The sequence below is a fragment of the Solanum stenotomum genome, chromosome 5, assembly GCF_019186545.1.
Source record: "Solanum stenotomum isolate F172 chromosome 5, ASM1918654v1, whole genome shotgun sequence".
Taxonomy (NCBI): domain Eukaryota; kingdom Viridiplantae; phylum Streptophyta; class Magnoliopsida; order Solanales; family Solanaceae; genus Solanum; species Solanum stenotomum.
The window spans coordinates 5,040,709-5,055,408 of NC_064286.1; the positions used below are offsets into that span (position 1 = coordinate 5,040,709).

Sequence of the window (14,700 nt, forward strand, 5' to 3'; positions counted from 1 at the left end):
TATTTATTTAATTTTTAAAATTAGAATATTAACGAAAGTAACTTACATAAGTTAAAAGATGTGTATAGTTGAAATTGAAATTAAAATTGTTAAAATCTTCATCTTCCCCAAACTGAGAAGTGAGAAAAAACCCCTTGCCATTGCTGCAACTCCAAGATTCACCACTAACCTCAGCAATGGCACAAACAAATTTTCACCCTTCACACAACCAATCACTCAATCAAATACTCCGCAGTTTCAAACAAGTTGGGATTGATTACATCAATCCTCTATATCCATTTCGCTCTAGTCAGACTCATTCCATTAAAAAGATTCCTCTTTTCCGAATACCCATATCGGAAAAACAATGTATTTACTTGAATTTCACTTCAAAACCCAAATGGGTATTCACTAATTCTAACATTCCATCTCCAGAATGGGTGAATTTTCCTCTTTTTCGAGTTCCCAAATCCAAAAAACCGTATTTTTATGTAAATTTCACTTCAAAACCCAAATGGCTATTCACTGGTTCTAATCTTCCACCTCCAGAATGGGTGCAGCCATTCATTGATCTTTCTGACTTAGTCACAGACCGCAAAGATCTCAAACCGTCGCCGTGGGTGTCTCAAATTTTGAATCTTTTAGACAATTCACCATTGATGGAGCAGAATTTAGATGTTTATTGTTGCAAATTTCTCATTAAATTATCGCCTAGTTTTGTTGCATATGTGTTGAAGTCAGATTACCTTACAGGTAAACCCGATACCGCGTTTCGTTTCTTTTATTGGGCTGGTAAGCAAAAAGGGTATGCTCATAATTGTGAATGCTATGTGTTTTTAGTTAAGATTTTATCTGCTTCACGTGAATTGGATAGGATTAAGCATGTGTTTAGTGAATTTAAGCATAAAGGTTTCTTGATGAATGTGGCAGCTGTTAATTCTTTGATTAGGAGTTTTGGAGAACTTGGGATGGTTGAAGAATTATTATTTGTGTGGCGACAAATGAAAGAAAATGGTATTGAGCCTAGTTTATATACCTATAACTTTTTGATGAATGGACTGGTGAATTCCATGTTTATTGAATCTGCTGAACGCGTTTTTGAGGTTATGGAAAGCGGGAAAGTTAATCCGGATATTGTTACGTATAATACTATGATTAAGGGGTACTGCAGATCTGGGAAGCTTCAAAAAGCAATGGAGAAATTTAGAGATATGGAGGTTAGGAAAGTGGAGCCTGACAAGATTACCTACATGACTCTGATGCAAGCGTGTTACGCGGAGGGAGATTTTGACTCTTGTTTGGGACTCTATCACGAAATGGAGGAAAAGGACTTGGATATTCCACCACACGCTTATACGTTAGTGATTGGAGGGTTTTGTAAAATGGGGAAGGTTTTGGAAGGGTTTACTGTTTTTGAAAATATGATCAAGAAAGGTTTTAGACCTAATTTGTCAATGTATACTGCTCTAATTGATTCATACATGAAACATGGAAACTTGGATGAGGCTATGAGACTTTTTGATAGAATGAAGAATGAAGGATTTGAACCGGATGAGGTAACATTTGGGGTTATTGTAAATGGTTTATGCAAGAGTGAGAGGTTGGATGAGGCCATGCAGTGGCTTGAGTACTGTAAAAATAACAATGTAGCTATCAACGCCATGTTTTATTCAAGTCTTATTGATGGTCTAGGAAAGGCAGGGAGAGTTGATGAGGCCAGAGAACTCTTTGAGGAGATGGCTGAGAAGGGATGTACACGTGATTCTTATTGTTATAATGTGCTTATCGATGCCTTGGCCAAAAATGGGAAAATCGATGAAGCTTTGGTGCTTTTTAAGAGAATGGAAGATGAAGGTTGTGATCAAACAGTTTATACATACACAATATTGATCAGCGGCATGTTTAAAGAACATCAAAATGAAGAAGCACTTAAATTGTGGCATATGATGATTGATAAGGGTATAACTCCAAATGCTGCTTCTTTTCGAGCCCTTTCAACCGGCCTTTGTCTTTCTGGCAAGGTGGCAAGAGCATGTAAAATATTGGATGAGCTGGCACCAATGGGTGTTATCCTGGAGACAGCTTTTGAAGATATGATAAATGTTCTATGCAAGGCAGGTCGTATAAAAGAGGCTTGCAAATTAGCTGATGGGATTGTGGATAGAGGTCGAGAAATTCCTGGAAAAGTTCGTACTGTTTTGATTAATGCATTGAGGAAGACAGGGAATGCTGATATGGCAGTGAAGTTGATGCATAGTAAGATTGGCATTGGATATGACAGGATGGGTAGCATTAAAAGGAGAGTAAGGTTTCGAGTTTTGGTTGAAAGCTGAGGCATTGGATAAAGGGTAGCATTAAAAGGAGAGTAAAGTTTCGAGCTTTGGTTGAAAGGTGAGATGGAAGCTGGATATTGGGGTTACTATTGGGACATTCAAGTATGCTATTATGCTGTCATATTTGGTTATTAGTGAAATATTCTGAGGCAAAATAGACAAAGATGTGACCAGAGAAGCAATGAACATGTCATTTGATAAAGCTATGCATATCTGCCACTTTATGGAGTTCTAACAAGCAAAGCTAGAGGTAAAGTTGATTGAAAATTTTGTCAATAGAGTGTCTGACAATTCATCTTGCTTGCGCTAGATCTGTCTTCTTTTTGTTGAAAGTGAAAGTAGTGTAGGGTAGCGTGACAGTCAACTCACAAATTCTGAAGTGCGATCTTTTCCGTAATTCTGGTTAAGCCTGAGCGATATTTGAAGACGCCGACCCCCTCTGTTGATTTTAAATATTTTATCAAACTCCGCGACAACTAAAATTGATGGATGGGATTATATACCACTCATATTAGTTACTATCTTTCAAAGATTCTTCTCATAAGATTTATGCCTACACCTTATGCTTTCTATCAGTTGATTCAGCAGTTCTTGCAATTAATTCAAATATGGTACTCCCAGACAACTTATCTCATATTTGTTTTAAAAGAGTACTATCACAGTTCCAAGCTCCAGTTGCTGAAGTAATAAGCAGCTGGTAGAATTCTTATGTTTCTTCGTGGAGGTGGTAAGTCATACACACAATAACTGTGCCTTAATCTTAAACCATGTATTGGAACTTAAGGATATCCTTGCCAGATACTGCACAGAAGCTGAAATTCAAATGCTTATGGCTGTTGGCTTTTTTGGTGTAATATATATGATGTAAAGGATGAACAATCTTAAACCGTGTATTGAACTTAAGGACATCCTACCTTGCCAGATACTACACAGATGCTGAAATTCAAATGTTTGTAGCTGTTGGTGTAATATGTATAATACAAAGGATGAACATAGCATGCTAAAATTCATAGAACCTTAACAGGAATTGGTTTTTGTAGAGCAGGATTCCTTCTGCTTTTGTTTTTGATAAATGTTTACCTACCTATTCAAAGAAATAAAGAACACGGAAGAAGGAATAGAACCCTGGTTACTTGCCTGGAGTAAGGGGCTCTTTTTCTGGTCAATATTAGAGAATGCTTTTCTATAGCAACAATATTTGCCTCAGTTTCTTGCTTCGTTATTGTGAATTGGGTTAATAATTGACAATCAGGAGTTCAGAAAGGTGGTTGCACCATTTTTTTAATGGGTGTCCTAGCAGCGCTATGGATTCTTCTATTTTGAGCATAATTCCTTCCTTTCCAATTTTTCACTTATCAATTTTGAGGGCTAGGATGTGAGCTGTGTGTTGGATACTCATCTTGACTATCTGTAAAATTATATTCATATCCGGTAAGAGTAATGGGCATAGACAAAAGACGAAATTCACTTCTCCAATAGGGGTCTCAGAAACAATGTAAATTTTTTCTTGATAACTCAGCAAGAATATTACTAATTACAAAATCCAGCTATAAGATATGATGGGAGTGTGCAAAAACTGACTCAGTCAGGTAGTCCTAACTAATCCTGTAGTGAGGTCGGAAATCTCACTAGGTATCCACTTCATACACATTCTGAAGATTACATCAGATAGTGACTACATACAAGCACTTGAATTCAAGTTATGTACAGAGTCAGCTTTGTCTTCTAAACATCTGTGGTTTATTTCCTCTTTACAACAGCTGATTGATAACTACATCAGTGTGGCTTCAACATATGATTTCTTATCATTTGGAATTGTCCCATTTAGTATCCTCCATATTTTCTTTCTCTACATTTTTGTTTTATACAATTATAGTAATGTAGTGTCTGGCTTTGATTCTCTGTAATGCTGATTCACTTGTTCTTCAGCACTCGCTGTTCAACACTTCATTTTATTTATTTTTTGACAAGGGTAGTGTCCTTGTCAGCTTACACACACTTGAAGTAATTCACCGTTCTTTCCCAACTAAAATTGAAAGGATTTATCACATCGAGATGTCGATTCGTTTTTCACGGTATACCTGCTGGTAAAGCTTGGGTAGATGTGAAGAAATCACCTAATTTTTTTTTTGCTTCTGGTGCAATTTGAACACTGGTCTTCGATTGTTTTCATCTCACTTTATTGACTGCTAGGCCACACCCTTGGGATTAGTTTCAACATTTACTTTGATTAATGGCTCCATTTGATAATATGCAGGCAATTGATTCTGTTGTCTTTATGCTTCTTTACGGCATCAATTGTGTAATTAGTTGCACTTTGACACTCATGTTTTAGTTGCTATATTTTTTCTTCCTTCGCCAAACCATGCTTTTGTTTATCGAAATCTTGCTTATATGTTAGAAGCTACTTATCTAAATGTCTCAATTCCAATCAGGATGTAGCCTTTTGGGGAATACGTACTTGCAGTTGCTGTAAATTTATTTATTACTTATTGCTGGGCCCAGGAAGATGTCCACATACACGGATGACCTAGAATTTGCTCCTTTACAGATGCTCGCATGCAAGAAGAATCATTTGATATGGAGATAGGGAAGTGGGAGCTAAAACCCAGCAGCAGATGTAGCTAATATTTTCAGCAGGCATTTCCTGTACAACAAGTAAAGATACATTCTCTTTTGGAACTTGGAGTGGACCCTTGGTGCACCTATGAAGACTGGAGCAATGTGACCAACTTGTTTGTTTCCAAGCCATTTCTGAGGTAAAATGTTCTTGAGATCTTTTATCTAGGATGGCTAATTAAATTTATTGGCACATATGAGAACATTACGAGGGACAGTCGTACAGAAGTAGCAGCAGGAAATTGAGACTTAAAATAATGCCTGCACGTTGTCCTTTTTACACTGCTGTATGTTTGTTTTAGTACATGGGATGAGTGGCAAAGAGAATTTTGCACTGTGCTCAGTCATCTTTGTGTTCTAACGACTAGCATCACTCGAAGGAGCTGCTTTTCAGTTAAACACGTGTGCAACTGCAGTTACTATAATAGGACCAATTTGCATGTTCTACCATCTGTGACATTTGTTGGTACATACCTCTATTGCTTATCCATTCCAGTGTTGTCAAAGACACGCTTAAGCCCTGAAGCAAGGCTCAAAACGTGTAGAGCGCTTTGCTTTGCTTAACATGCGCTTTAGTGTGGTCATCAAGGTTCTAATGCATATTTTTTTCTTTCCAATTCGCCTCTCTGAGAGACGACATAAACAATTGATATTTTACTTTATTGTAATTTATTTTCAAATATTTGCGCTTAAAACCTCAACTGACCTTAGAGTTTATTTTGTGCTTTTTGCTTTTGATAACACTGATCCATTCATATTCATTCAGCCACACCATATGGAAATTATTATTTGATGGGATATGCCAAAGACAATATTTGGTAATCACAACGTAAATTTGCTTGCTTGCTATGTGCTCACACTCTCTGAAAATGTTGTTGCATCCAGTGTTTAGGGGAGCGCGAAGCGCTAAAAAGCGACAAGGTCCCGCTTCACGCTTTAAGCGAAGTGATTGCTTCTTTGAAGGGAAGCACAATTTAAAAGAAAAAAGACCAAAATAAATAGAGACAACATATATAAGCAAAAATACATATTAAAAAACTAGAAAAAGGTTCCCCTTTAGTTGTCTTATCACAAAACAGACATACAATTGTTGTCCTATTGGTCTCACTAACTTTTTTCCCATATTTTAATGCTGGGTTAGCCATTTGTATTCACGGATAAGATTTAAGAAATAATCTAACATTATATTTTTATCACAATTAAGAAAAAATTCAACAACATTCTAGTCATTGTTAAGAAACAAAACAATTCAGCAATGTATATTTTAATCACTGTGAGGAAAAAAAAATTCAGCAACATATAATTTAAATAATCAAGGCTAAACAGGGCAAAGGGAAACAGAATAAAAAACAAAGTGGAAAAAAAGAAGAAAAATCCTAGGCTAGTTGCACCAGTAAGAAGAAGAAGAACTAGGGCCTCTTTTTTTCTTTAAAATCGATTACTTTTTACTTAAAAAAAATTAAAGTGTTGCTTTTCTCGCTTCACCACTTCTGGTCACATCGCGCTTCAAGCCCAGAAGCTGTCACTTCTTTTCACATGCCTCGCTTCACCCTCACTTCGCTTCGTCGCTTAAGCGATGAAGCACTCACTTTCCTGAACACTGGTTGCATCTGTGTCAAATCCTCCCAAAATGAACTACTTTTGGAGGATCCTACACGCACGTGGAAATATTTTTGAAGAGTCCGAGCAACATAAATTCCTTGATCCCAAAGACAATTTTGATTTATAGGTAAAAGTAATGAGTTCAGGTGTGCATATATCTTTTAGCACAACTTCAGATATTTCATACTCCCTCAATTTGAAGAAGAATGACCTAGTTTGACTTGGCACGGAGTTTAAAAATATAAAGAAGACTTTTCAATCTTCTGGTCCTACATTAAAGTTAAGTCAAATGTAAAAAAGACCCTTTAATCTTGTGGCCTTAAACAGGTCACGTGAAAAATTGAAATTGAAGTGTTAAAGAAGTGAAGGGGCCATTCTTTTTTAAACATACTACAAAGGAAAGTAGGTCATTCTTTTTTAAACGGAGGGGCATGTTTTAACGGCCTTAAGCTCCTTGTTATCAAGAAAGATGTGTCCATGTCAAGTGCTTGTTGTATGGAGTACATTGGAACATGGACGAGCCATCGTGATCTGTATTTATTTATTATATAGATACATTTCATTATCAAGAAAGATGCTTATCATTAGGAGTATCTGTTTTGTGAATTAACTTTTTATTAGGATCACAAAATGAAATATACGGTATCTAAATTTTCAATAGTGGTGAGAGCTAAACCATATATATCTTGAAAAGAGCAGATATCTTTTTCACATTCTGCTGGATCATTGTATCTTGGTGAATGATAATTTGGATGTTACCTCTAAAGAAATGCATAATGTATGGGGACATTCCTTCCTTTAGTATAGATTTTGGTATCTTTTATCTCTTTAGTTTTTTGTGGACAATGGCAAGTTGATTACTCTGTCTTATGTTAAAAAAAAATATGTGCATTTGTTCTGGATAGTGACCTCCTGAAATTGATTTATAGGCCACTTGCAGATTTTTTTTGGATTTGGTTTTTGCTTCCTCCTGAATAAATTTATTAGCTACTTAGAGAGATATTTATGTATTTGTTTCTTCTTGTTTTACCCCCACTCCTTCAAGGGGGACGGGGTCTGTGCAAGTGTTACCTGTTGTGTGTAGTGTTGCATATTTGGGAATTTACTGGACAATCTAGACATGATTGGGGATATCATCTGCTCAAATTTGCCTCTAGGATGGGGAGAACGTTGTAATTAGGCAGCGTCTACATATGGAGTATGATTTTTTCTGTAAATGTTGTTCTCCACTTGAACTATGCAGATGCTAGTCTTGTGTTTTTTCTTTTTGATGACTGAAAGATCGGTCTGGGACCAACAACTGCCTTTGGAACTCAGAAATGATGGGCTGCGTCCCTACTCCTTTTCCATAGAGTACACTCGTCACTAGTCAATGAATTACAATTGAGCCCAGTGGTCCTGAAACTAGTGCTTTGGCAAGAGTAAGTGCATGGTCCCTATTATGAATAGTCATTTATGTATCATAAAACTGCAATAAGTCATTATAACTTCATGTGAACAGTGGTGGGGGTAAGTATTTTTTTCTGGACAAAGCTCATTGATTGTCGGCAAAGGAGAAAAAAAAAAAATCTCCCCTCAATAACCAATGTTGGAGAGACGGCGAGGATTTAGTACTGCGTTTTAAGTCCCAACATAATTTGATCCTTATCAGATTCTGCTGGATATTGAAATCTTGCTGCATGATAATGTGATAATTTGGAAGTATTACTTCCAAATAAAAGTTCAGAATATATACCCTTCGGGCCGGCTCAGATGGTTTGGCTTGGGACTTCCATAACGGGGGCACAAATGGTTTACCTCTCCTATGTGGTTTGCTAACTATTTCACAGGAGTGAAAACTGCGGGTTCCCTTGTCATAAAAAAGAAAAGAGTTAAGAATATATGGGGAAACACCTTACTTTTAGTATATATTTTGGTATCTTTTATCTCTTTAGTTCTTTATGGTATGGGACAATCTTTAGTTGATTGTATTGTTCTGGACAGTGACCTCCTGAAATTGATTTACAGTCATTTGTCATTTGCTTCCTCCTGAATAGCTACTTGGATCTTCATGGATTTGTTCCGTTCTCTTTGTGCTCACTCCCGCGTTAAAATTTCATGTTGTACTCAGTTTGCACCTAAGTTTTTTTTCGAATTATTTAACGTGTACACAGTTGTGGCAAACATCACAGAAAACACACTTCTTCTTCTTCAATAGTAATTTTTTTGAATCTATAGCAATTGAAGTATAAAGCTTTGAAGAAGTTTGATGAAGTGGTCTTGAATCTTGAATATGAAAGTTAACTTTAAATCAAGTAGATGTTGTTGGAAAAACTTATATCATTTGGGAATCATCGTTATTGCAAAATGAGTTAGTTTTGACAAATTGATAATTTATGATTTGTTTCTTTATGATATTTGAAACTTATATCTCAAATTTGAGCCCATTTGAAACATCAGACATAAACGCCTAAACTTCATTCGGTCGTATATGTCTAAAGTTTATGCAAAAAAATTGCTTGAATTTCAGTCATATGTGCTTGAGGTTTGTGCAAAAATGTCTGAGTTTTAGCCATATATGCATGAAGTTCAGTCGTGTGTGTGACCTCTCAACGTCAGATATACGTGGACCTTATCTCTAGAGTATTCTAGTAAATGAAATATAATTGAGCCTAGTGGTTCTGAAATTAGTGCAGCAAGAGTTAAGTGCATGGTCCCTAGTATGAGTAATCATTCTTCTTATTTCTACCCCACATAAAATAAAGATGTGCTTGTACACACTAGTAATTGCATGACATGAGTTTGTACCTAAAATTTTATCGATTAACTCGTTTTAATCATATATCATATATATATATATATATATATGATAAGTTGTGATTTTTATAAAAAGTTTCGACTTTAATGAAGAGTTGTGACTTTCATGAAAAGTTGTAATTTTTATGAAAAGTAGAGTTGCGACTTTTATGAAAAGTTATGACCTTTCCGAAGGGTTGCAATTTTTCAAATAGTTGTAACCTTTTTTTTAAGGCACAATAAACATTTATTCACACTACCTTTTGTTGTCTATAAATAGAGGGATTTCCTCTCATTTTAAAATATCGAAAATTTTGCACATCTTCTTCACAATTAAATAAATATTTGTGTACTTTGTTTCTGACTCACTGACACCATTACTTATGTTACAGATTATGGTATGTAGTTATACAATCATTAATTTATGCTTATGTTATTAAGGATAAATGATAAGCTGTAATAATTTTCATTTCCTTTATATTATTAATGTGTGTTACTACGTAATCTTGTATGTTAGATAATATAATGTTTTAGTTTTAATGCCTGATAGATTTTAAGTATTATTTTATAAATTCTGTGATATTAAATTTCCGCGCGAAGCGCGGGTAATTTTACTAGTTAATATATATTCTCACATCATTTTGTTATATAGTCGTAATAAGTTAATATAGTATGGTGTAAACATTGGGTACGGATAAGTTTTTCTACTCTCGATGAAGCTCGTTGCGTATTGGGAAAAGAGGAAAAGAATATCTACCCACACTAACCTATTTATGGAGGGACATATTTATCAGCTCCAAGTACAATGAATTGAAGTCATAATCAATTAGTTGGTGTGCATTGAAGCTTCGATTAAATGTGTATTACGTAATATAGGGTCCATTTGAGGGATGATGCTTCCAACGAGATTTTCTCTATATTCAGAGCTCGAACTTGAGACTTTTGGTTAAGGGTTGAGACTTTTGATTAAGGATAAATCAGTTCTACCCAGGCTTCATTGCACTACAACCTATGTTATAGGTAAACTTACTTCGATATCCTCAAAGAAGATACAATTTTCTTTTTCCCTAATCAAATATAAAGAATTATTTTTAGCTAAGATTGTTAACTATTGCCTTTATTTTAATTTATCTATCATATTTCCTTTGTATGAAATAGAATGATGTAATGTTTTATAATAAATAAATTGATTTTAAGCTTTTATTTTATTTTTGAAATAATTTAGAAAAAACATACCTCATAACTAAATAAAACCCTATATATATATATATATATATATATATATATATATATAGAGGCGTATTTAGAGGGGGTGTCGTGGGTTCACGTGAACCCATACTCCCCTCTCTAGATCATATATAATAGTGTTATATTTTTAAAAAATATTTAAATATAGATGTGTGAACCCATGTTTAATGTATCATATAATAATACAATAATGATTGAGTGCACCTCTCTAAGTAAGGATAAAAATTTAAGTCTTATTTCTAGAGCCGTCAAAATGGGCTTAGCCCATGAGGCCGGCCCAACCCAACCCGTTATTGGGGTAGGGTTGGGATAGGAATTTTCAAACCCTTTTAAAACAAGGGCTTATAAGCCCGACCTATATAAGCCCTTGGCCCTTAAGGCTTGATTGGGGCCGGGCTGGGGTCGGCCCATGGGCCAAAATTTTTTATTAGGGTAACTTACAATAATCTAATTAGTATATAATCTAATTACTTAAATACACGCTATGTTGTAATATTATAAATCTTACCAGTTTTTGGTAGGTCTAGATACATATATCTCGGAATATATGGACTCAAAATCAGGTTAATATGTTCTAGATACACTCTATCAAAGTAGATCCACGTGTATCTAAGATGCATAGACAAAATCTCGCACCCTCGCCTCCCTCCAATCTTGCTTATCACTTACTTACCTTGCTCGCGTATCTGGTATGTGAAATACATGCTAATTACACTAGGTTTTTTGCTAGTGTTATTAAAACAACACCATTGTTTGTCATATTTGATTTGAAAATCTTCTCATTTTCTTGATGTTATAGAATTTTAAGTTTGAAAAGAAAAAAAAGAAGGGCTAGCCCGCCCCAGCCCTCAGCCCTTCAAGGGTTGGGTTGGGTTGGGTTGAGCATATTCAGGCCTTTTCGAATAAAGGGCCAGCCCGCCCCAGCCCTTCAAATTCCTTGGCCCACGAGGCTTGGGCTGGGTGGGGCTGGGCCGACCCTTTTTGACAAATCTACTTATATCTATCTTGTCCTTTTAAGTAACACCTCCCCAACTGGTTATCAATTATACTTTTGACGTTTCAACTAATTTTTCTTTTGTTTTTTTCCTTTAATCTTTCAAAATTTTCAAGTGTCTTACATTGGAAGTTCCTAAAAACTTTGCACTATAAGATTTTTATATAATTAAATCAAATGTGTATATTAAAATTTAAAACTAATAGTATTATATATTTTGGACCTATAATTTTTAAAATTTAATGGTTCATATTAATAACCTAAAAGTCAAATTTATCAAATTTATATTTAAGATACATTTTTTCGTATTCGTGCACCCATCTTGATGAATTCTTGGATACGCCTTTGTATATATATACCAAACATAATAAGACTTACTAAGTGTAGCAGATTTGAGTGTTTTCATCTCCTGTTATATTTTACTCCCTCCGTCTACTTTTAATTGTCATAATTTTCCTTGTTAGAGTCAAACGATAAGAATTTTGACTAATATTTTATGATATATTTTTTCATCATATTGATATGCAATAAATTACAATTTATTGTACTTTTCGTATAGTTTTTGAATATCTAAATGTTTTGTTTAAAATATCGAATTAATGTAATCTAATTTAACTTTGAAAATTAGTTAAATTGACTTTCGAAAAATACAACATGACAATTAAAAATAGACAGAAAAAGTATAATTATGGTCTAGTTTGTGTATATAGAAAAAATCTCTCGTCTCTCGATAATCTATAACTACACAAATATCTATTGTTATTTTTATTTTTTTAAAAAGCTACAATTTTCCCTTTTTATCTCTAGAATATCACAATGTATGGTGAGGGTAACTTCTTCCTAATCCATATTGTCTTTCTCTTTTAACTCAAATGAGCTTTGTTCTTTTCTTTAGCAAAACAATCAATAAAGGTCCCAACAAATCCTGACACAATTGGTACCAATAGAAATTAAATTTACTACAATTCAATAAAATTTAAGAAATAAAAATAAATAAATATTATGGAATTTGATTTTTGATTATTTTAGGATTTATTTTGTACCCCACCCCCTTTTTCGCTCTGCATCTAGTTCGAGAAAGGTCTATATTTCAAGAGAGTGTAATATAGACAATGTATGTCGATATAAATATTAGTGACGAATTTTATGACTCAAACTTATTATCTACTTATAATTTGTGCATTATACGAAAGGTAATTTTCCCTTTACTTTAAGCTTGTCTTTCTTGTAAAATGACTTGAATTTGAACTCAGCAGATGATTGATGTGAAAAATACTTGAAAATAGAAGGTGAAAATGATTGGAAAACATAGGGGTGTACATGATCGGGTTAGTTCGGATTCAAATATCAAATCAAACATTTGTGTCGGATTTTTAAATCTATAAACCAAACCAAACCAAACCAATAAAACTCTGGTTTTTCAACCTCGGGTTTTTTCGGATTTTTGGGTTTTTCCGGTAAAGTACTCATACAAGCATATGATTTATTTGTACTTCAAATATTTCTTTAGTCCTACCAAAATACAACTATCTTCGGTGTTTCTTAGGAAAATAACACAAAATATGATATGAGTAATGACACTAAAATATTCAACGAAAAAAATAATAATAATGAAATCATGTAAAACAAATATTGCAAATTAACAACTCATAATGAAAATGATCATAATTTAAAAGTACTAAATCATGCTAAATAAGTTTAATAAGTATTAGTTACATGACTAAATATTAAAGGAAATTAAAATTAGATTATGTATTTGAATTGTCTACCAATGTAAAATCAAAGAACAAATATTCAATATTATTATCATTCTTAGTGTTGAATTGATTTTCTTTTTGTATTAGTATTAATTTGATTTTTATTTAAACTTTATTATACTTACCAACATCTGTGGATTATAATCTTTATTGAACCATTCAGAATTATAAGTTTCAAACTTGAAATAATATATTAAAAGATAAAAACTATGAAAAAGTATAAGAATTATTTAAAAATTATATCAAAGTAAATATTTTTATGTATAAAATAAAATTTTAAAATTATATATATAATGTCTGGTGGTTTGGTCTCAGGTTGATTTTTTTTAGTTAAAATCAAACCAACCCAAATATAGTTGGGTTTTTTTTTTCAAGTCGAACCAACCACTAGTCAAATTTTTTTTCTCGATTTGCGATTTGGTTCGATTTTCGATTCAATTTTGTACACGAAAACATTTGAAAAATATTTTTCATGTTTTAATAATCAAAATTTAGAAAAATATTTTCTCAAACAGAAAAATAACTTTTTAAGTCGAAGTAGATAAAATAAATTTCGCAACTAAGGTCTCGTATTAATTGTATCTTCACACCCTCAATTGCACCTCATCTTCATCTTCGCTCCCGTAACCCTCACCCCTATCCCCACCATTCCCACCCCAACAATATTTGCCAAGTTTATATACGATCTCTTTTAGTATAATACTTTTTACTCACTTACATACCAAATACAAAAAAAAAATGATTTTCATTTCTTTATCTTTTATCTGTCTCCTCTTAATAGATGATAGACCTTTGTGTGGTGTATAAACCATCGTACTAAAATCACTCTTCTTGTGACAAAATTTAAGTACACTTGATGTTTATATATATATATATATATATTATAAGCCATAGTTTCTTTTAATTAATAAATTGGGATAAAAATATGTGTTAGTTAATTATACTATACCTACTTGTTTAGGAAGATAATCTAAGATGAAGTTTTAAAATATTTTTTTTATATCTTTATAGAAATCTCAAGTTTAAGTCCTGAAAAATGAATAAAACTAAAAAAAAAAAAGGAGAAGTGCTCACATTGCCGATTTCATTATCATCTTTAAGAGATAGTAAAAAATTCATAAATTTTTACAAGTTTAGTCAATTTAAAATCTACATCAAACGCATAAATTTTAAAGTTTTTAAAATATCGATCAGACATAAATCTAGCTTTAGACGTGTATACTTGAATTAAGCTTGTTAAAGTCAAATTTTAGATTAATTTGGAAGTAAATAAATTTCAAATATTTTTTATGAAATTTCACTTGGCAGTCCCAAAAATTAGAGATGTTCAAGGAAAATTGATAAACTGCACCGAATCAATAAATCATATCAAACATACTTAAAAGAACTTGTG

The 14,700-nt window shown here is 33.3% G+C and overlaps 1 protein-coding gene across 2 annotated transcripts; it reads left to right on the plus strand.

The window, feature by feature from the left end:
* Positions 1-103: 103 nt before the first annotated feature.
* On the plus strand, positions 104-5,627 carry LOC125865161 (pentatricopeptide repeat-containing protein At1g03560, mitochondrial). 2 transcript variants are annotated; one of them, XM_049545348.1, is made up of 2 exons: positions 104-2,562; positions 4,748-5,627. In XM_049545348.1, exon 1 carries the CDS (start codon positions 177-179, stop codon positions 2,310-2,312), a length of 2,136 nt encoding a protein of 711 aa, XP_049401305.1. In that variant the 5' UTR covers positions 104-176; the 3' UTR covers positions 2,313-2,562; positions 4,748-5,627. The 2 variants fall into 2 exon arrangements, with proteins under 2 accessions (XP_049401305.1, XP_049401304.1); XM_049545347.1 differs by having other exon boundaries at positions 4,864-5,626.
* The last annotated feature ends 9,073 nt before the right edge of the window (positions 5,628-14,700 follow it).

Excerpts from the sequence above, each read along its gene's own strand:
- LOC125865161 (XM_049545348.1), top strand. The coding sequence starts at position 177 with ATGGCACAAACAAATTTTCACCCTTCACACAACCAATCACTCAATCAA.